The sequence below is a fragment of the Elephas maximus genome, chromosome 3, assembly GCF_024166365.1.
Source record: "Elephas maximus indicus isolate mEleMax1 chromosome 3, mEleMax1 primary haplotype, whole genome shotgun sequence".
NCBI lineage: Eukaryota > Metazoa > Chordata > Mammalia > Proboscidea > Elephantidae > Elephas > Elephas maximus.
This window is the reverse complement of record NC_064821.1, coordinates 58170329-58193824: the sequence shown is the minus strand read 5'-3', so window position 1 is coordinate 58193824 and position 23496 is coordinate 58170329. Positions and strand designations below refer to the sequence as shown.

Below are 23496 nucleotides of genomic sequence, written 5' to 3'. Positions count from 1 at the left end.
GCCCACCTCCCCGCCACCTGCCTCCTCCTCAGGGCCCTAAGGGACCTTGGCTAAGCCCCGTCCCCTCCCAGGCCCCTTCCTTTCTCCTTCCTCTGCTGTCCAGGGTGGTCCACTTTGTCACTGCAATGGGGAGGGGATGATGAGGTCATCTCAGCCAGTGCTTCTCAAACTTTCATATGAATGTGAATCCCTTGAGATCAGGTTCAAGAGGAGAGCAAACCTGGAGCAGCAAGGCTCTAGTCCAGTCGCTGCTTTTCCTGCCTGCACAGCACGGAGGAGAGAAATTAATGTTTGGCATCAGATGGACCTGAAGTTTGAATTCTGACATTGCGCCTTGCTCTGTACTTGTCTCTCTGAATCTGTAAAATGGGCACAATGATTCCAGGTCCTCAGGACTCAGTGAAAATAGCTAATGGGGGTAACCTCGTGGACCACTGGGTTCTAAACAAAGGGGGCATGTCATTGCTGTTACTATGAAAGTAATGATTCTGGAACAGCAGCCCCGCTTCTTTGGGGGCTCAGGGAAGGGAGGATGATTGAGAGTTTGGGGTGGGCAATGGCATTGTCTGTGGTGGGGAAGGAAGTCCCTTGGGGCAGACTCAAGAACTTTTGCCTTGGGCATCATGTCTCAATTTCAGCCTGGACATGTCCCCTTTGTGATAAGACACTTGCCAGCACCCTCAAGGGACCTTAATCCTCCAACTCCTCAGGTCAGAGACCCCCAGTCTCGCAAAAAAGTCATGTTCATTTGGCCTTGGGCCAGCTCCATCAGTTGTCCCCAGGGATCCAGGGAGCCAAGTCCTGAGCCCCCAATCTCTCTACTCGTTCCCAACAGACCCTCGCCTTCTGGCCCCTGACTCTTGCCGAGCAGGATAGAGGGACAGGAGGCAGGCAGAGGTGGGTGTCCCTCACACGCCCCACCCAGGTCTCCTGACTCTCTGTCCAGTGCTCATTTACCAGTTGGTTCTTTTCAGATGCTTGAAGAGATTTCCCAGGGCATGGTGTAAAAGCAGAGATCACCGAGGCAACTGGGAGCAGAGGCAGAGGCCACTGTAAATGCTATAAATTGACCCCCTGGAACAATCAAGCCATTGCCACACTCACCGTGCCTCAATAAAGCCCTGCTAAGCCCGAGTCTTCCTGGGCAATGAAAAATGTGCAGGGGTACTGTGGGTATCTCCTTTTGTAAAATGGGGCAGTGGGCTGGCTACCCCTAGATTGCTCTGAGATTGCTTGGAGGAGATTCTCTGTTCAATTCAAACAGATTCCGCCACCAGTCACGCACTAAGGGAGGTAGAGGTGCCAGTGATGTTTGGGGGCACGGGACTCCCTGGGCAGACTGAGGCTAGGGCCTTGTACTCCCCTGGGCAAGGCTGACAAGGTGAGAGCTCTGTAATCCTGAGCCTCAGGTGTGCCAGGCCTTGGACCAGCTGCACTGGATGGGGTCTTCTTAAAAGTACAGATCTCAAGCCCCTACAGAACTACTAAGTCAGCCTTTGAGCATGGAGCCTGGGGATTTAGATTTTTAACAGACGTCCAGGTCACTCTGATGCACAGGTTTCGGCGCCACTGACCTTACCCTTCAAAGAATCCACTTCCAACAGTTTCCACAGGTGTGGCCCAGATTCTGCTTGCATTCCCCCAGAAACAGGATGCTCACTGCTTTACAAGGCTGCCCCTTCCATCCCTGGCCAGTTCTGACTGCTGGAAAGCCCTTCCTTATTCTGAGTTGAATGCTGCTTCTCGGTGATCTCTGCCCCCTGCCATCACCCCAAACACACTGGCTCCCTCTGTCCCCAGTGGCCCCACAGAGGTTATATAGCTTGGGATCATGAGGGTTCTCTTTTGGCCTCAGTTTACATAATCTGATTTGCTGCCCACTCCTGCATTTCCACATCGGACCCCAGCTTGCCAAGCAACTTGGTCTGAAAGCAAAGCTGGGCCTTGAGGTGGTCTGTCCAGCTCAGCCAGGCTGGATAGCCCTGAGGAGAGCATTTCCCTTGCAAGAGGGTGCCTAGGGACACAGCCCCTCCCTGGCTCAGCCCTGGTACCCTTTCCTTTCTGGAGGCTTCTGTGTTGCGGTGGTCTGCTTGTCTCTCATTGAACTAACTGGAAGGTTTATGAAGGCAGGGCCGGGATTAGCTCACTTGGTATCCTCCATGCACAGAGCCTGGCACAGACCACATGCTCAGAGAGTGTCCAACGCATGCCCACAACTGTTTACTGGACTCTATTGTGTGCCGCCACCACCTTTCTGTCACTTTGTCATACCGTGGTGGCTTGTGTTTGGCTACGATGCTGGAAGCCATGCCACCAATATTTCAAATTCCAGCAGGATCACCCATGGTGGACAGGTTTCGGCAGAGCTTCCAGACTAAGACAGACTAGGAAGAAAGGCCTGGCAATCTACATCAGAAAATTAGCCAATGCAAACCTTATGGAGCACAACAGAATAATGTTCAATGTAATGCTTGAAGATGAGCCCCCTAGATTGAAAGGCACTCAAAGTACACAGCGGCTGCAACAATGGACCTGAGCATATCAACAATCATGAAGATGGCCCAGGACTGGGCAATGTTTCCTTCTGCTTTAGGCAGAGTCGCCATGTGCTGGAGCCGGCTCAACAGCAACTAACAACGTTATATGCCAAGCTACCTGCTGGGGACACAGAGGCCAGCAGGATAGCCTGGTCCTTGCTTTACCAGGAGAGAGCAGGATCCAGAAGGTTAGAACTCAGGGGCAAAGGGCTACCTGGAGGGGGAGAACAGGGGCTGTGGGAGGGGGCAAGGCCACCTAGGCTGCTGCTTCTCCTGCTGAAGACCTCTGAGAGGAGACTCCAGAGATGAGTAGCTCTGGCTAAGTGAAGCGAGAGGAGGGTGAGAATATCCTAGGCCGAGGGAAAGGCTGGCAGAAGGGGGCCCATGAAGACCCGTGAATGATGGACAGGGAATGGGGAGGAAGCCCGCAGGGCGCGCCACCAAGGAGGGCCTCGCAGATTCTTCCTCGCAGAGCGGGAGGCCCTGGCCCGCTGACCTGGTCAGCTGGGTCCCTCGCCCGGCCGGCCGTCGTGAGCGCTGGGATGGTGGCGGCAGCAGGACCGGCGCACGGACCTGGCGCACGGACCTGCTAAGCGCCGGGCGGGCCCAGGCGGCTCCAAACGTTCGGGGGGCGGTCCGGCTCGCTGGCTGCTCCTGGATCCCAGGCCTGGGCAGGAGGAATTAAGCAGGCCGCCGAGCCGGAGCGCGTCCTTATCTCGGGGAGACAGTTGTTGGGAATCACTTTGACTGAGTGGTTTTGTCTCCCCGCATTTTCCACTGTCAGGCGGCCTCGGGCCATGGATCAAAGGCGCGGCGACGGCGGCGGCGGTGGCAGAGTGCGGGGAGGGGTGGCGGCGGATCCAGCCCAGCCGATCACTACCCCCCTCAACGCCGCCACCCCCACCCGCCCTGGACACCGGTCAGCCCTATCTCGGGGACCCGCACCCCGAGCCCCTGCCTCAGAGCCCACCATTAGCGAGCTGGGCAGGTCCCAGAGAGCTGAGGACTTAGGAAGGAGAAATGGGAAGAGGAACGAAGTGGGCGAGGGAGTGACGGGAAAGGGGACGGGGTGGGGGGGGGTTGGTGGGCTGGCTGAAGACGGAGAAAAAAGAGGTGTTTGCTGGGAAAAAATGCGAGGTGAGAGAGATGAAGTGAAGAATGAAAGAGATTAGGGGAAAGAATAGAGAGAGGGAGAGACTGGGTATGAGGGAAGGGAAGGCAGAAGGGAGAAAGAAGGAAAGGATGGAAGGCAGGGAGGGTCTGAAAGAAAGCAGGAGAGAGAGGCAAAGAGGAAGGCAAGGGTCTAGGGGAGGGAGGAAGAAAGAGAGAAGCAGTCAGGAGCAGTGAACCTGAGGCTGATGGTGGGCTCAGGGGGAGGGGATCTGAGCTGCGGTGCAAGCAGAGTGGGGGGAAATGGAGCCAAAAAGGAAAAGAGGGGAGAGAAGAATTGGGGAGCACCAGACCAAACTCACTAACCACGACCCTATAGCTCAGAGTAAAACTGCCCCGTACAGTTTCCTAGGTTGTAATCTTCACCTTACTGGAGCAGTTTGCCAAGTCTTTTCTCCCACAGAGCAGCTGGTGGGTTCTAACTGCCCACCTTTTGGTTAGCACCCCAGCACTTAACCACCGTTTAACCACCAGGACTCCTTAACTGGGGAGTGGGAGGAAGGAAATGCAGAAAGGAGAGAAATGGGGAGCAGAGGGAGTGTGCAAAAAGGAAATTAGAGGTGAATTTCCAATCAGCTGGGCCCCCAAGAGAAAGTTCTAGGCTGAAGGCAAGAGTGGAGGAGAAAGAATGTAGAAGGCAGGCCTGGCTAGGCCAGGCTGGACTGAGCTAGGGAAGTGTGGGGCGGGGGACTTGCCTCTGCCTGGAGGCTGTTCCCCTCTAAAGAAAGTTCTGCCCTTACCACTCAGAAGGAAACAGAGGCATAGAGTGGGGAGTGACTGGGCCCAGGCTGCCCAGGAGTTAAGGGTGGCATTTGAGGCCTGACCTTTCAGACAGCTCCAACAGCACCCTTGGGACACTGGTCCAGCTCATGGATATTCCCAGAAACCCCGGGGGGAGGAGCCTTCCTCCCCATCACTACCCCTCAGCAGCACTCCCTGGTGTCGCTCAGAACACCTGTTCCCTCTGCCAAAGGTGTTAGAGAAATGCTCACAGCTGCGGAGAGAGAGGGAGTGGGGGGGAGTGGGGGGGGCCTTGGAGCTGAGGCTGGGGTGGGGCAGCAATCCAGGGAGGGGGGTAAAAGGAGCAGGAGAACAAAATGAGCAAGGCTAAGGGGAAAGAAGATGGGAAATGAAGACTAGAAGCGATGGCTGAAAAGACCTGGGGAAATTAATTCTGCAACAGAAAGTCTGGGTCTGGGCGCTGCGCTACCTCACTCTGTGACCCTGGGCACATCACAGCGCCTGTCAGAGCCTCAGCAACCCCATCTGCAAATAGCAAGCCCATATTGTACCAGAGGAGTTCCTGGGTGGTACAAATGGTTAAGTACTTAACTACTAGCTGAAAGATCGGTGGTTTGAGCCCCCCCAGAAGTGCCTAGGAAAAGACACCTGGCGATCTGCTTTCCAAAGGTCACAGCCTTGAAAACCCTATGGAGAGTTCTATTTAACACACGCAGGGCTGCCATGAGGCAGGACTGACTCGATGGCAACTAGGAGTTTTACCAGATATGGTTCTATGTGCTTTGCTTACTAGCTCCAAGAGATGGGAACTCTTATTACCCTCATTTTACAGAGGGGAAAACTGAGGTGGAGAAGTTACAGAAAACTGTCTGGAGTCACACAGGTAGGAGGGGACAGTGCTGTGGACTAGGTCCAGGCAGAGGTACTCCACAGCCCACACTCTGGAGCCCTCTGGTCTCCTGCCTCCAGCGGGCAATGGGGCCAACCAAGATCAAAGGGTCGTGTTTGGGGCCCTCAGAGATCTCACGAGCTAGTGAGAGATAGGCCATTTTAATAACATACACTGTAAAAGCATGGTCTCTGGAGCCAGGCAGCCTAGGTTCAAATCCTGGCCTTGCCATTTGTTAGCAACTCAACCTTGGACCCATCATTTAAACGGCTCAGTGCCCATGTCCGCCACCCCTCCCCATCTCCCATTTGTAAAACAAGTCATTCCGGGGCCTCCATCAAAGGGATGTTGTGAAGATTAAATGAGATAATCCATGTAAAGGGCTTAGGATGGTACTTGGCCTGTGGTAAGTGCTCAAAATTTTTAGCCATTATTATTATTATTATTTAATAATATTTGTCAAATAATACAGATACTTTAATACACTGATAAAGTGTGATAAATGCAACTGAGAAGTAAGCATAGGGAGAGAGAACCATGAACCCAACTTGAAGGGGTGAGGGAGGGCTTCCTGGAAGGAGGCCACGTCTTAAAGAACAACTGGGGTGAGTTTGAGATGATGGGGTGGGGCGGTGGGAAGATCCTAGGCTAGGGAGCAGAAGGTGTCAAGCCTTGCAGGAAGGGGAGAGCATGGCCCTTTGGGCACCCTCGAAGTCACCCCACATCCCCTGCTTGGGGTTTTGTCTGGCCTCAGCAGCCCTGCCACCCTGGCGGCCTCCCTCCAGCCAGGGACCCCAGGGATGAGCTGTACAGCTCCTAGTCTGCCCACTGTATTAATTGCTAATCTCCCTCATTTTCCTCCCTTCTATCTGCCGGGACTGTCTTGTCCCGAGCCCCCCATGCTAATCAGGAAGGAGGACAAATCCTCTATTGCATTCTTTCCCACCGAGCCAGGCAGCTCTGGACCGCTAACCCCCCTGGCCTGTTGGGAAGCCACAGTAGGCCCAGGCTGGGGCCCCAGAGGGTGGGGATGAGGAGCAGGACCGAGAGGAGCGCCAGCTCCCACCCACAGATCTAGAGGCTGTGACTCATGCTTGCGTACAAAGAACCCACAGAATCGCTGACTCTGAGCAGGAAGCTCCTTCCTGAGCAGCTGGTCCATCTCCTTCCTGAGGAAACTGAGGCCCAGATGGGGGAGGCATCTACCAAGGCCATTCATTGGGTCAGAGGCAGAGCAGGGCATGAACTTGGGTCTCCTGACTTTCCAACTAGTGACCAGGCTCCAGACTGGGCTAGGCTGGGCCTCCAGTCCCAGGAAGAAAAGAAACGTAGTCAGAACTCACCAGTTGTCTCTATCTAGGGCAGGAAGAAGCAGAGGGGGGAAATGGTCATTTATGAAGCTCCTACTATGTGTTAGCCATGGTGCTGAGTGTTTCACATCAACAGTCTCATTTAATTCTCATAATGCTGCAAGGTGAGTGGTATTGGTCCCATTTCACAGATGAGGAAACTGAGGGTCAGTGAGTTTATGTAACTCGCCCATGGTCGCCCAGCCAGTAGAGGAGCTGGAATTCAAACTCTGATCTGGGTGATCATCCTACTGCGCCCAAGATAGCTCTAAATTAATGACTATTTTAGCATTTGCCTGCGTATTGGCTGCCATCCAGTCTGCACCAACCTCTCACCTCTTCCCTTATTTTCCTCTGAGCAAATCCTGCCTCTCCTTTGGGGGCACCCCTCCAGGAAGCCTTCTCTGACTATGCCTTTCCATCTCCAAGCTTCCTCTGCTCTTCCTGACTGGCCAGAAATCACACTCAACTGTCAACAACTGAATTCTCTATCTGCTATCTGGGTAAGTATTGTCTCCCCTAAAATGTACTTTACAAGGACAGTCATCTGTCTTTTCTCGAGCCTCCCTATATGCTGTGCTAATACCAGGAGCTAGATAAATGAACGTGAAGGGGCTGGTATGTAAGACAGCAAGTATAAGCTAAGTGATCAGCTGCCTTGAAACCCTCTTGGGAACAGATCATAACTACATTGAACTAGGCCTGCACCACACCTGGGGGATTGGCCAGCAGTCGTTGGAGGCCTACTATGTGCTGGAGCCCTGGTGGCAAAATGGTTAAGCCCTCAGCTGCTAACTGAGAGGAACCTACCCAGCGGCTCCGAGGAAGAAAAGACCTGGTGATCTGCTCCTGTAAAGGTTGCTTGTTGCCAAGAGTCAGTTCTGACTTATAGTGACCCTGTAGGACAGAGTAGAACTTCCCCATAGGGTTTCCAAGGCTGTAATCTCTACGAAAGCAGATTGCCACATCTTTCTCCCATGGAGTGGCTGGTGGGTTTGAATTGCCGACCTTTAGGTTAGCAGCCGAGTGCTTAACCACTGTGCCACCAGGGCTCCTTCCTGTACAGATTACAGCTTAGAAAACCTTCTGGGGTAGTTCTACTCTGTCACATACAGTTGCTATGAGTGGAAAATGGACTTGATGGCACCTAACAACAACAACGTTATGTGGTAGGCACTGCGTTATAGGTGCTACCAAAATAAACCATCCTGCACAGATGCTGCTCCTCCCGTGGCCATAGCTGAAGACCCGAGGCCCTGACAAGTGGTGCATGGAAGCATCTAGCTGTCCCAAGCAGGCTGAATGTGCCCTTCCCAGCCTGTTTAGGGGGCAGAGGTAAGACCCCCCACACATTCCTTCTTAGGGTGTGGAGTTTAGATGATGAAGTGTTTCAGTGGTGGGCAAAAAAGAGTCCCAGAGTGGCCTTTGATCCTCCTCTCTTGTTCTGACTCAGGGAAATGGGCTCAAACTCCATCTTTCTAGAATCCCACTCAGTCTTCTGAGAAAGGAGGAAAGACCAGGGTTGCTTCTCCCTCGATGATCGAATGACCCCAAGGTCACCCTTAGTGCCAGGCAGTAAACCAGGCACCCCCGCTTCTAGCAGAGCCAACACATAAGCACCACCCCTCCCTCCACCTGCTGCCACCAGTCTGGAAAGTCCCCAATTCTGGTCTTGCTTTTCTCTCTGGGAAGGTTTTCCTCCCTCTCCCCACCCCGCCTCATTCCCTTCCACCCAGGAAAAAGGGGTAAGAAAGGCAGAGACATAAACATGGGTCTGTTTTCACAGAAGATGAGGAGGCTCTGCCCTGGCCTTTCCCTTGTGGCTGCAGCCGGGGCCTCTGATTGACGCCAGCAGGTGGTTTTGTTTGGTGAGGACTGCCAGGGGGGAAATAACTCAGCTTTTCCCACTGAGGTAGGTTAACCGTGGACAAAGGCAGAGCTGGATGTGAGAGCAGGATCTTGGCAAGGTCTGTCTCCCCGGGGCCTAGAAGGCTCGGAGGATGCCCGTGGGGGTGCCCAGGACTACAGCCAGCCATCAATTGATACCTCTGTTCTCGCCAACCCCACCCTGGCAGCTCTTCCCACCCTGGGGCTGGCCGGGCTGGGAGGAAAGTGGAAGGGGCAAGTGAGGGCTTGGAGTGTGGGTGGATGCTGACGAGCAGACTGGACATGACCCACGTCCCCCAATTGTCACGCTGTCCAGGGCTATGAAGAGGGACTTGTGGGGTCTCTGCAGCTGGGCTGTTCCTGGGTTCAGTGAAAGCCAGGTGGGGAGGGCAGAGGCTGACAAATGTCATTCAGCTCCACGTCCAAGGAATTCTGGCCACAGACTTCTGGCCCTTTGCACAAACTGCCCCCTCACCTTGCACCATCACCATTGGTCACAGGGAGAAAAGAGTGGGTGTGTGGGGAGGTGACTCAGTTTAGCTTTACTTCTAATCCTGGGAAAAACCACTCAGAGCCTGTGTCCTTCTAACTTGAGTCAGCTGCTCCTTCTATCCCAGCTCGCCCTTCCCAAAGCCTGGGGGCAAGGTAGGGTGGAGAGACAGCAGAATTCGGGGTGCTAACTGCACCTCAAGGAGCCCTGGTAGCACAACAGTTAAACACTCAGCTGCTAACTGAGAACTTGGCGATTCGAACTCACTCAGCGGTTCCACGAGAGAAAGAAAGACCTGATGATCTGCTCCCATAAAGATTCCCACGCGAAACCCACGGCCACTGAGTCAACTACGACTCATAATGACCCTGTAGGACAGACTAGAACTGCCCCATAGAGTTTCCAAGGCTGTAATCTTTATGGGAAGCCCTGGTGGCACGGTGGTTAAACACGGTGAACCCACCAGCTGCTCCTTGGAAACCCTATGGGGCAGTTCTACTCTGTCCTATAGGGTCGCTATGAGTGGACTACATGGCCACGGGTTTTTAATCTTTACGGAAGCAGACTGCCACATCTTTCTCCTGTGGAGCAGCTGGTGGGTTTGAAGCACCTTTCGGTTAGCAGCCAAACTTCTGGTTAGCAGCCGAGTACTTAACCACTGCGCCACCAGGGCTCCTTCTCTTAAAGATCACAGCCTAGAAAACTCTATCAGGCAGTTCTACTCTGTTACAGGGGGTCGCCATGAGTTGAAAATTGACTTGATGGCACCCAGCAACGACAGCTGTACCCCAGCACGCTCTCTTCCCCAGACTTGGGGTCAGCAGAACGCCCTTTGTTGTCCTGGAGTGGAAACCAACCCCAGGTATTTTCCAGCCAATTGAAGGGGATGAGGGAGAGAGAGAGGGAAGGGGAGAGAAAAGAAAGGAAGAAGAGAGCAGGGGAGGGAAGGGAATGGAAAGAAAGGAAGCGGGGAGAGAAAGAAAGACCCGAAGAGATGGGGATGTGAGTAAAGGACACCAGAGCACGGGTTATAGGGGGGAGACGCACAGTCATGAAGCACCTACTATGTGCCAGGCAGGAGTCCCTGGATAGTGCAAGCAGTTAGTGCACTCAGCTGCTAACTAAAAGGTTGGAGGTTTGAGTCCAACCAGAGGTGCCTTGGGAGAAAGGCCTGGCAACCTACTTCCCAAAAGTCAGCCACTGAAAACCCTGTGGAGCCCAGTTCTACTCTGACACACGTGGGGTTGCCATGAGTTAGAGTGGACTGGACAGCAACTGGTTTCTATGCCAGACACTTTGCGTTCCAAACCTCCCCGAATTCTCACAGCGCCCCCCAGAGGCAGGAATTACCACCCCCACCTTCAGATGAAGAAAACGAAGCCCAGAGAGGCTAAGCAAGCTGCCCCAAGGCCACACAGCGATGCAATTAGTGGCCAAACCAGAACTCCCAGGCTTCCCGCCATACGTGGAACGTGAAGGTGGGGGGCTTCCCAAGAAAGGGAAAGCCTAGAAGAAACCCCAAGAAGGCACAGGGAAGGGAGGCGGAGAAGAAGGAAGCAGCCAGCAGAAGAGGCGACCGGGAAGGGAAGAGAAGGAAGGACTGGGCGGGGCGCAGAGGAGAGTGTGGCCGGGGTTAAAGCCCCGTGTTCCTACAACCCGCTAAGCCGGAGAAATGAGTCCTGATCCCTCCAAAACCCAACCTCGGAAAACGTGCGGGAGAAGGGTCTCCTTTCAGGGAAGGAGGAGATCCTCCGCACCTCCTCCCGACGCCCCGGTAATGCCAGGATGTCCCCAATCTGCTTTGAGGAATGGAGAGATTAAGAATAATAAAAAAATTGCAATAAAATGTGTGTGAAGGAGGGGGTAATTGTGGACAAACGCGGCATTCAAATTCATTTTTCAGCTCTTTTACACACCATTTCAATCTTATTTTCTGCTTGTTAATGAGATCTTGTTGCCTGGGCTAGGCAAAACCTTCCAATATCAGGACGTAATTGCACGTAATTTTCTCTCCTACCAGTGATTTGCATCAGTTTTTAAAAAAATTCTGGGCTATTTAACACCCCACCATCCCCCTCCCCATCTTTCTGCCGACAAATCTCCCGCTCCCTCTGCCTTTCTCATCCCTGGTCCAGCAAGACTCATTTTAAATGCTTATTATAAACGCGGTGTCACCAGTAAACGTGGGGCGGGGGTGGGGGGGGGACACAAAGAGGAAGAGGAGAATGAGGTGAAGGGATTCCAGCATCCACAGCATGAGGGGCCCAGCCAAGTGCCTTAGAGCCAAGCGGACTGCTGAGGGTCAGAGGGGCAGTGAGGTGTGTGGGTGGGACAGAGGTCTGCCACTCACCAGCTCTGTGGCCTTTTGCAAGTGACTTAACCTCTCTGAGCCTGTTTCCTCAAGTGTAGGGTTGCTGCAAGGAGCACTGGTGGTGCAGTTGTTAAGTGCTTGGCTACTAACTGAAAGATTGTTGGTTCCAACCCACCAGCCACTCCATGGGAGAAAGGGCCTGGTGATCTGCATTCTTAAAGTTTTAAGTTGTCCTTGAGTTGATCCTGATGCATAGTGACCCTATGGGACGGGGTAGAACTACCCCATAAGGTTTCCAAGGATCAACTGGTGGATTCAAACTGCTGACCTTTTGGTTAGCAGCCGACCTCTTAACCACTGTGCCACCAGGGATCCTCATAAAGTTTACAGCCTAGGAAATCCTATGGGGCAGTTCTACTCTGCCCTATGGGGTAGCTATGAAAAAAAAAAGCTATGAGTTGGAATCAATTCAACGGCACACAATAACAGGGTTGCTGCGAGGCTCAAATGGCTTCATTTAAGTGCTTAGCATGGATCTGGCACCCAGCTGGTATCCAGTTGATGGAGGTGTCTTTCCTTGCTGGACTGGCTTCCCTGGAGGCCCCACGTGATGCTTCGAGGCAGCATTGGGTGCTTGGTGCTGAGAGTCATTTGGGAGACTGTCCCTTTACTCCAGCCTTGAGCTTTATTCCTACTTGTCGAGGGAGAAGAGGAAAGCTTGGTGCTTAGGGATGCTGGCTCTGAACCCAGCTTAATTGTCCTTGTGGCCTTGGGCCTCATCTTCCGCAAGTGGACCATAGGACCAACCTCATGGAGTGGATATAACAGAAAAGCACAGTGGGCTATAGAGCCAGGCTGTGTTCAAATCCTAGTTCTGCTACTTTCCAGATCCTACCACAAAGCCTGGCAAATGGTGGTGGTGGTGTTGCTGTCATTGAGTTGGTCCCCAACTCATGGTGACCCAGTGAACAATGGGATCATCAGACTGCTGTGTTCCATAGGGTTGACAGTGGCTGATTTTTGGAATGAGATCACCAGGCCTTTCTTCCTAGTCTGTCTTGTTCTGGAAACTCTCCTGAAACCTGTTCAGCACCATAGCACCACAGAACCACCAATGCCCTCTGCTACGTGGTAAACCCATTGCTGTCAAGTTGATCCCAACACATAGCAACCCTATAGGACAGGATAGAACTGCTCCACAGGGTTTCCGAGGCTGTAATCTCTGTGGAAGCAGACTGCTACATCTTTCTCCTGAAGAACAGCTGGTGGGTTCAAACCACTGAACTTTTAGTTAGCAGCCAGGCACTTAACCACTGCGCCACCAGAGTTCCTTCTGACACATGGTAGGAGCTCAATAAATAGTTGGTGGAGGATGGATGGATAGATGGACAGATGGATGCATGGATGGGTGGATGGATGACCCTGGACAAGTCAGCACCCAGGTACTCATCCCCCTTCTCTGTACAATGAGGGTCACAATATTACTGCTGAGATCCAATGAGAGAAAGCAGGTAAAACACTTGGCCCACCCACGCCTGGCCCACTGGAAGCATTCACTCCACATAAGCTGTCACCATAACTATTGTATGCAGAGGGAAAGAGGAAAAGAGAACCAAGAAGACAAAGAGGACAAAAAGGATTGACTCATTGTGATCATGGTCATGTCATCAACTGCATGCTTAAGAGAATATTTTCATTAGTTCAGTGTAGTGTGAGTATGTAAATAGTTCAGTGTAGTATGAATTAGTTTGGGGGAGGGTGTAAATATGCGAATGCCTTTTATAGGTTCCTTTATTTTAAGCCCCAGAGAGGAGCAAAGGAGATGACGAAAATCATGTTTATTGTCTATCTGCCCCATTATAATGCCAGCTCCACTAAGGCAGCGTTCACTGATTTATTCCTAATTGCCTAGAAAGTGCCTAGTGCATAGTAAAACAACAAACAAACAAAACCCGGCTGCAGTGGAGTCTATTCTGACTCATAGCCACCCTATAGGATAGAGTAGAACTGCCCCATAGGGTTTCCAAGGAGTGGCTGGAGGATTCAAACTGCCGACGTTTTGGTTAGCAGCCGAGCTGTTAACCACTGCACCACCAGGGCTCTGGTGCATAGTAGGCACTCCATAAATACTTGTTAAAGTATTTATGCCTTCCAAGCCAGCGGACAGGCCGAGAGCTGCCATGAGTAAATGGGTTTTCCCTGGGGCTCCACTAGGCAGTCTCTCTGTGGATTCCCCGAGGCTCAGCAGCACCCACTGCCCAGGCTGGGTCTGAGACTAGGGACCCCCATCAGTCCACTGCAGAAGGCACGTTTTCCCCGTGGGCGGCGTTGGCATGGGTGACGAGCAGCTCTTTTATGGGGCTCTAACCAGGTCCTCACAGAGCCCCAACTTCATCCCCTCAACATAACCCCCTCTGGACTGTGCAAGCACAAAACACCCTCTAGTTTCAAGAACCAAGACTATCTGGGTGACAGTGGCAGAGTCCTGCCATCTGGTAATGGGATAGTGTGACGGTCCCATAGCCCAGGTAGGAAACCCCTTCCCAGAGCAGGCCCATCCCTCCCTCCTGCCCAGGTGAGCTATGGGGAATCCTGCTGGGGAGAGAGGTGGATCTGTCAACATCTCCCTGCAGATGACCCCCACTTGGCGGGGGGTCCCCCTATACTTCCACAAAGCCCCAAACGATGTGCTGAAGATGTCAAGCCTGCCTGCTTAGACAGAGGAGGGAGCATAGAAGAGCTAGAGCTTAGAAATGCCAGGAACTTCTGTACAAGACCCAGAAACCACCCACCCCTGCCCCCGCCACCTCCTGCCTCCAGGAAGTGTTTGAAGCTTAGCCTCAGCAGTTCACGTGCACAGAAGCACACCTGGCTGCCCCTGCTCCCCTACCCCTGCCCTCACATCTGCCCTAAGCACAGCCTCCTTGCCCGTCCTCCGGCAGCTGTTCACCTTCTGGTCCCCTCTGCCCTGTCAGACCTTCCCATCTGTCTTCACACCTTTGGTGGAAACTTATGGGCTGTTCTCAGAGGTTCGCCCAATTCATCATGGCTTCTCAGCCCTGAGAAATGGGACGGAAGCTTCTGAGGGTCTCTTACTTCTGGTTTCAGGGGAAACCCTAGGTTGGGAGAAGGAGTGAGGAGCCAGCTCAGGAACTTCGAAGCAGGGCAGTAAACACCACATCCAATTCCAAACCCTTCCAGCCACGAGGGAAGAAGGTTCAGCTTGGTCTAGCTGCTCACATTAGTGGGTCAGTTTTTATTCCTCTCTTCTCCCTCCTTGGGGTTAATTTCTGGGCTCAAACAGTGTTTGGAGCATCCTTGCCCTTCAATCCCATCACCAAACCTCACTCCAGAGGTCAAAACAAAACAAAACAAAAAGACACCCAAACCAGTTGCCATCAAATCGATTCCGACTCAGGGCAACCCCACGCGTGCAGAGTAGAACCGCTCCATTGAGCTTTCAATGGCTGTGACCTTTTGGAAGCAGATCTCCAGGGCTTTCTTCCAAAGTGTCTCTGGATGGGTCTGAACCGCCACCCTTTTGGTCATTAGCTGACCTCTTAACTATTTGCACCACCCAGAGAGACCTACTCCAGGGATCAGGAGCCCCTTCTTTGCTAGTCTCTCCTCTGTTCTGTGACTGCAGTGCTGCTTTGGGGGATAAACCTCAGCCCACACTGAGGCAGGGTGGGCTGGGAAGAGCGGTGGTCGGGGGTGCTACACCCTGGACTCTTAGTCCTGGCCCTGCCAGTGTTGTATTGGGGCCATTGGCAAGCCACCAAGCCCTCCATCTGTAAAGTGAGATGGCTAGCCCACATAGCCTCAAGGTCCCTCTTCAGCTTTCCAAGGGGTGCCCCTCCAACTTTGCTTCTTACAACAAGGCGGGGCCTAGACTACATCCTCTGGTATGGACACCTGGGGTCTCGGCAGCCACCCTTACCCAGCCGGCCCTGGGATCTTGTGTCTAACTCCTGACTCTAGAAGGTTAGCTTGGCCAGTTGGCGCCTGACACTAGTGAGACAGAGGCCATGGCTTTGAACCCCAAAGAAGCCAGTTAGGTTCAGCTGGGAAAACACTCTGGTCTATAGGCTATATTGTCACTTGGGACACCAGAAAAGAAAGAGTGTAGGGCTGGCTCAGTGAGGATAATCTCTGTGACTGGCAAGCCACCTCAGAGCCCAGGTCAATGGTGTCACCCCCATAATATGGGACCCAAGAGGACTTGGTGCATCACTGTGAGGAGGTCTATATGTAGCTGCTAATGTTTGCCAAGCACTCACCATGTGCCAGGTGCTGGGCTACGTGCTTTACACAGATGGCCTCATTCAATCCTCAACAACCCTATGAGGTAGATGCCAGTATTAATCCCATTTAAGGATGAGAAAATTGAGGCATGGAAAGGGGAAGGGACTTGCTGAAGATCTTCCCCACAAGTAAATAATGGTGCTGAAATTCAACTAACCCTCAGCTACATAAATTAATGGAGGCAAACATGAATGAACCCAGAACAAGCAGAAAATTAACATTATTGGGAATGTTTTAGAGTGGGGGTCAGCAATTTTCATCTGTAAAAGGCCATATAGTAAATATTTTTGGCTTTGTAGGCAATACCATCTCTGTCAAAACTACTCAACTCTATTGTTGTAGCATGAAAGCAGCTATATATACGTAAGCAACTGGACATGTCTACGTTCCAATAAAACTTTATTTACAAAAACAGGTCGCTGGACAGATGTGACCCTTAAACCATAGCTTGTTGACACCACCTCTTTCCCCCCTCACTTTTTTTTTTTCTTTAGGTAACAGGTTTCCCATATTAATCATATTGTCCTGACAATTAGGAGGCAAGAGAATTAATGCATATTTAGCACCAACTTTGTGCCAGGCACTGTGCTGGGTGCTTTGACCTATTATCACATTGAATATGGAGGACCCCCCTTGCTAGGAAGTCAGTAACAGGCTCTTTGTTTAATGAGGGAGAAACCGAGACTCAGAGATGCTGACTTGCCTAATCTCCCTGAGCAGTGGAGCTGGGCTTTGAACCCAGGCTCTGACTCTCAGGCCTTCTCCCTTTCGCCCACACTATGGCTGTACAAATAAGTTTGTATTACATGTTTTCCCACCACAGATGTGAGGAAGGTGGGAGACAGGATAAAACCAGTCTTGGATTCAACCACCAGTCTCTATGGATATTTGAGAGCCTTCTGCAGTTACAGAGCCTTGGTGGTGCAACAGTTAAGTGCTCAGCTGCTAACCAAAACGTTGGCAGTTCAAATCTACTCTGGCTGTGCAGAAAAAAGACCTAGAGATTCTGCATCTGTAAAGACTACAGCCAAGAAAGCCCTATGGGGCAGTTCTACTCTGTCACATGGGGTCACTATGAGTCAGCATTGACTCAACAGCATCCAACAACAGCAACACAGCAGTTGTTAAGAATGAGCTCATCAGTTCCTCAGATTCACTAGGACTTCCAGCATCATCAAGGCCTGTTCCCCAAACACATCAATAACCACCCTCAGCCCCAGCATGGTCTTCCGATTTCATCTAAAGGAAGCCCTAGTGACTTCTGAAAGTACTATCAGGCAATGACTGACACAACTAGCAACCAATCCCACACTAGCGAGCAGAGCTCCAAAGACCCAATCAGAGTAGAGTTCTCGGTCTAGAGCCCCACCTACAATTCTCTCCACCAAGAGGATGCAGCTCCACCTTTCCATGATGGTGACTCCTGGTGAAATGCAGGGGGAGGAGCACAAGATGGAATGCAGGAAGGACTCCTGATTCTGGAGTGGAACCCCAACCACAGACAGCATTCTACAGGAAGTGATGGGACGAGGCTTCCAGCCATGCGGTGAAAATGCCTGACGTTTATGGACTAAACAACCCAAGATGGAGCTCTGGGTGGCTGTCAGGCCAAGACCAAGTCTATAAGACAATATCTATTTGTTTCTAGGTGATGAGAAGTATGGAAACCCTTTCTCCGTGTCCACCCACTGCATTATCGAGGTCTGCAGCTTGAAGAAGATAAATCCAGGACAAAGGATCACAGAACATTGAAAAATGAAGGTGGAAAGACTATCCCGGCTTCCCACTTCAACTCTCTCATGGTACTCAAAAGCCAGGGGTTCCATGGGGATCCAGTGAATTGAATGACACCTTCTGAGTGTTGCCTGTCTTCCCCAAGGGAGCGCCAACCTGTGTCACCCAGAGCCCTCACTTGCTGGACTGGTGGCGATGGGACCCCAGCTCTGGGGAGGGGGTGGAGAATGCCTACCTGAGGAGACAGGCCATTGCTGACGGGGTTCATGTGGTTGGAGGGCGCCGCCGGGTTCATGAAGCTGTCAGAGTAGCTGGAGAAGCTGTGGCGGGCTCCATAGGCCGAGCTGGTGTCAGCAGCCGCGGCCGCTGCAGCCAGCCCTCCCTGGTGCATGGTAGATGGCGGGAGGGGCTGGGGCCGGTGCACAGTGCTGCCTCCGTCTGTAGAGAGACCCAAGACTCTGAGGGCAGGGGAAGAGCCTCCTGTGCAGAATGCAAACCATAAGGTTCCTTCCCCCACCCTGTACCCCTTGGAGGGAAAGGATCACCTTCCCATGCTATTTGGGATGGGACAAACTGACCTGGTGGCCTGGCTCTTGACAGGGAACTAGTGGTTGACCAAGTTTTGACTGACAGCCAACCAACGTTCCAGACAGCCTCTAGGTGACTGCTCACCTGCTCTGTTGCTTAGTGCCTGGCACACATTAGGTACTCAATACATGTTAGCTGGACTCAAAGTCTGACCTCCTGGGCCTCTGTTCATCTACCCAGGCTTAACCTATGAGCATTTTGTGAGCACCGACCACTGGCCAGGCGCATTTACAAATGCTGTCTAAGGGTATGAAGCAAGAATATGATCCCATTTTACAGATGAAGGAACTGAGTCTCAGTGGGGTTGGGGCACTTGCGGAAGGTGGCAAGGCCAGGGTGTGTGCTAACTTTGAAGCCATTTCTATTCCTAGCTGCCATGTTGCTGTTTCCCTCTGCCAGGGCCCCCCACACAGACTTCCAGGCCCGGGACCCTGTCATCCTTGTCACAGTTTCAGTTTCTCATGAAGAAGCACAGGAGAGGTACCCTGCCTTTATCCTCAGCTCTCAAATTCCAGCTGCCAGCCCTTTGAGAGGATGCCCGATGCTTCATGAGACGAACAACTGGTTCCTGGTGTTTGCTGGGGAAGGGGAGGGCAGGAGAGGAGCAAGAGCCAGGGAGGGTGGGGAAGGGCCCTTCTCCCCCTACAAGGCTCACGATCACCTCTGGGACCCAACCTTCCTCCCACCCCAGAGGCCCTCTAATCCCCTAGTTCTCCCACCCACTCACCTTCCCCCATCTGCCTACCCCTTTCCAGGCCAGAATGGAATCTTCTACTTTGAGCCACCAAGTGAGTGACCCAGACCCAAATGGTGCCTCAGACAGGCCTCAGGGGCCTGGCCCTTCTTGGCCCAGCCCAGGGAGACCTATCCCTTCAGCCCCTGGTAGGAGAGCTCTCAGAGGAGGGCCTTGACCTTTACTCCATCCTCACCCTGGAACTTTCAAGCAGGAGGCACAAGAAAATGAGGTCTCAGAAAATTATTTTAAGTCTTTCTGTGAATTTTTATTTACAGAACCTAAAAATTATCCAAAAAGATTACCCTGGTATCTCCTCAACACACACACACACACACACACACACGCATGCACGCACACACACTCATCCCATTCCTTCCTTAAAACATCAGAGACTACGGCTCTGCATGGTCCCAAAGGCCTTGGAGAATGTTTTCATCCTTTCCCTGCAAAGCTTGGTCTGCTCAATGTCCTGTATCAGGACACTCTGAATCCTCATTCCTCAAAGTGTTATCTGTGGACCAGCAGCGACTACATCACCAGGGAGCTGGTGAGAAATGCAGAGTCCCAGGCCCCATCCCACACCAGCATTTTAACCACAGCCCCAGGAGGTTGGGGCACAGGCTGGTTTGAGAAGCACTGTTCTAAACACGGGCATGGAGGCTACCTGTCAATCCCCACCTGAATGCTCCATGGCCCATTGGCAGAGCCAAGAATTTCAAGGGCAGGGCCACACCATTTCTGTCTTAATATTCTGCCCACTTGAAAGCAGACAAACAGGCATGGAAAAAAAACCTTGTGAGTGGAAGGAAGGGAGGGAGGGGCAGGAGTGGCTGAGATGCCAGACAGGCGGGCAGGCACTCACCTTGGGAGATGGTGGTGGTGGGGTAGGTAGAGTCCGGCAACTGGTAGGGGGGCAGAGTGGGCATGCCGGTGGGCGGGAAGCCTCCTGGCAGAAGGTGGTTGAATGCTGCCAGCTGATTGGCTCCTGCCTGCTTCCGCCAACGGGCACGGCGGTTACTGAACCAGACCTGGGGGAGCAAGAGCAGAGCATGGAGACCCCTCAGCCCCAGCTGGCTCCTGGCATAGAGCTGAAGCATAGCCGTCATCCAGCCTCTACCAGCATCCTCATCTGTGGGAGGAAATCCTCACCTTGTGCAGCTTGTGACGGTTTGCAAAGCACTTTAATAGACACAACCCCATTCTGTCCTCATGATCACCCAGTGTGGGGGATTGGCTTGGTCATCCCCACTTGTCACAGATGAGGTAACTGAAGCCCAGAGAGAGTATCACATGAACAAGGTGAGTCCTTCCATCCAGGGCTCTTTCCACAGCAGGTGCTTGTGCCTTGAGCGACGCCCAGTGCCTGGCCTGACCAGCCTCGTTCCAAACAGGCTCTTCCCCACCTCCTCCAGGAAGCCCCCAGGGAGGAAGCTGCAGAGGAACCCGCCGGAATGAAACCACCCTCCAGACTCAAACGTGAGAGTTCTTTGCCTGGAAATTGAGGCCCTACTTGGCTTACACAGCACGATCCTCCTTGAAATAGGAAAGCCCCCATCTCTCACAACCCGGAATTTACTAAACACTAGTGGGAAAATAACCTCATATTTCTGAGTCTTCATTTCTGTCAGGTTCAGCGCTAGCGCGTCACATATCTGCCCTGAATGGCACAAATAGTTTGTGCTCGACTACTAGCCTAAAGGCTGGTGGTTCAAATCCACCTACCTAATAGCACTGTGGAAGAAAGGCCTGGCAATCTGCTTCTGTAAAGATTACAGCCAAAAAATGGTACGGAGCAGCTCTGCTCTGTAACACGTGGGGTAGCTGTGAGTCAGAATGGACTCAGTGGCAACAGGTTTGGGTGTTTTTGTATTTTGTTTTTAGATGAATTGTCCTATTCCCATTTCACAGAAGGAAAAACTGAGGCTCATTTAAGTCAAATAACTTGCCCAATGGCATGTAGCTAATCTGTAGCCTGGCCTGCAAGAATCCCTTATTCTGATCTGGACAGGTTCCCTGGGACAGCCCAGAGAAAGTGGAGAATAAGTATGTGAAATGGGTACGGGAGCCTGCAAGGGGCTCTTTTCTACCTGAGGGCTTTGCACATGCTGTTCCCTCTCTCTAGAACACTTTTCCTGCAGCTGGTTCCTAACCTTCAGGGCTCAGCTGAAATGCCCCCTCCTTCTCCACTTCCCCAATCACTGTATCTAAGGCAAGCTCCCCTCTTCTTCACGAAGAAGCCATCCTTCTATTTCCTTGTTTCTTGGCTGTGCTTTTCTATCTCCCTCTCCAGGCTCCAAGTCCCCTGGGGCTCAATGAATATTTGTTGAATGGTTGAATGAATGAATGAATGAACAAGGAAAGGCAGGGACAGCTCTGGTGTGTCTTTGCCTGGGCTGGGGCCACTGGGCTCAGTCAGGGGTCTCCTCCTGTGGGGTGAAGATCTGAAGCTCCCCAGGCACTGGATCCCCCATACCTCTGGACCATGTCTGCTGACATGAGGGATGGGTCTCAGCCGGGTGGAGGGGCATTTACATGCCTCTGGTGTCATTTGTGTTTTCCAAGTCTTTTCCGAGGGGAGAAACAGGCCAGATGAACAGAGCAGCTGGCTTCCACCCGTTTAGGTATCACAGTGAAGGGAGAAGAGGCTGACAAGTCAGGAGCCCCGAAGATATTAACCAAAGTCCTGGCTCCTCCCCAGCTCCTCGAGGGTTTCAAAGGGCTTCCCCAGGGGTGTCCTAGATGGTGATGGGTCAGAACGGGGCTGCTTCCGAATTGAAGGAGGAATGGGCAGTGTTTTCTAGCTCCCTGGCTCCTGGGGGAAGGTGGGGAACATCTTTGCATTGATTCAGTGTTTCCCAAAGGGTGGGCTTCCTACCACTCTGTGTTGGAGAGACATCCCAGATGGTGAGTGACACAGACATCCCAGGTGGTGAGAAAGTCCAGGCCTCCAGGTATGTGGAAGAGAAGGTCTTGGTTTGGTGCTGAGTCATCCTTAGCTTCTTTCTAACACTTGCTCATCTCCCTTTTTAACACAGAGAACAGTCTTTGCCGGAGCTGTTTTCCTGCAAGACTTTAATCATGGTGTTTTCTTGTCCCTTGTGTGTGTTTTCACCATTGATCACTTTCTCTTCATGGGAGTGATAAACACTTTTATTCAAGTACATTGATTTCATTAACAGGTAAATAACAATACAGGTAATATGTGAATGGGGCAAAAATCGTGAAGATGGTCAGAGAACGACTTAAGTTTAGGACATGCTGCTCTGGTTTGTCACCTAGAGTGCTGAATAAAATTGGAAGCATCCCTTCCATTTCCTTCCCTTTTTCTTCCTTCCCCTCCCCTCCTGTAATAGATTGAATTGTGTCCCCTGAAAAATATGTGTCAACTTGTTTAGGCCATGTGTAGTTGTCCTCCATTTTGTGATTTTCCTATGTGTTATAAATCATAATCTCAGCCTGTGTTGAAAAGGATCACTGAGGTCACCTCCCTGATCCAAAAGGGAGCTTCCTGGGGTGTGGCCTGCACCACCTTTTATCTCTCAAGACATACAAGGAAAGGGAAGCAAGCAGAGAGTTGGGGAGCTCATACCATCAAGAAACAGTGCCAGGAGCAGAGCGTGTCCTTTGGACCTGGGGTCCCTGCGCCTGAGGAACTCCTCGACCAGGGAAAGATTGAGGACAAGGACCTTCCTCCAGAGCTGACAGAGAAAGCCTTCCCTGGAGCCGACACCCTGAATTTGGACTTATAACCTACTAGACTGTGAGAGAATAAATTTCTCTTTGTTAAAGCCATCCACTTGTGGTATTTCTGTTATTAGCAGCACTAGATGACTGAAACACCTCCTTTCCCCTTGCCTTTCCTTTCCTCTCCTTCCCTTCCCTTCACCTCCTCTTCCCTTCCCTTCTTTTCTTTCCCCGTCCCTCCTTCCTCGCTTCCCTCCTTCTCATCTCCAAACCTTTACTGGGATTCTACTTTGCGCCAAGCCAGACACTGAGCAAAGAGAGATGAACAGGATGCAGTCCTAGCCCTCAAGCTGCCCTCTGCTTGGGTGCATAGCAGACAGTGAAAGAACAACTGCTTTCAATGCAGCAAGCTCATGCAGGGTGCTATGTAAGGTGCTATAAGGAGCTCTGAGGAAGGGCTTTTAACTTCACCCCTCGGAATCCAGGAGGACTTCCCGGAAGAAGGGGCACACCCTTTACCGCCAATTCTCTCACCTCTCCTTCCTTGGTTGTACTATTTCCCCAGGGCCACCTCCATCCCAATAGGCACCTCCCTGCTCATAAAGTTTAACTAACGGTTAAGAGCAGGGACTTGAAGGCCGACCTCCTGAGTTTAACTCCTGTCTCTGTTTCCTTGGGTAGTGCAAATAGTTAAGTACTCGGCTACTAACTGAAGACTGGCAGTTCAAATCCACCACCAGTGACTTGGAAAAAAGGCCTGGCAATCTATTTCTGAAAGGTCACAGCCGTTGGAAACCCTATGGAGCACAGTTCTATTCTGACACACATGGGGTTGCCATGAGTTGAAATCAACTCAACAGCAACTGGTTGGTTGTGGGTTTATGTCTAGCCCCTTGCTAAAATGGACAAACCAGGTCACCCTCTGTTCTTCAGCTTCTTCGGGGGGAAAGGGGCTAACAGTAGCACCCACCTTGTAGGAGGTGCTGGCCCTCAATTGAGTTAACACATGCAAATTGCTTAGAACATTACCGGCCGAGTGCAATTATAATTCCACTAGAAATCCTCCGATGGCCCA

At 52.0% G+C, this 23496-nt stretch overlaps 1 protein-coding gene across 2 annotated transcripts in view; it reads right to left on the bottom strand.

Annotated features, from left to right (window-relative positions):
• PAX7 (paired box 7) overlaps positions 1–23496 on the bottom strand; it is a 117160-nt gene that overhangs the window by 26668 nt on the left and 66996 nt on the right. For both annotated transcript variants that reach the window (XM_049875883.1, XM_049875884.1), the window contains exons 6-7: positions 19600–19765; positions 17649–17851 (exon numbers count right to left, since the gene is read on the bottom strand). In XM_049875883.1, coding sequence (XP_049731840.1) covers positions 17649–17851; positions 19600–19765 — 369 coding nt within the window. The remainder of the gene's footprint in view (positions 1–17648; positions 17852–19599; positions 19766–23496) is intronic.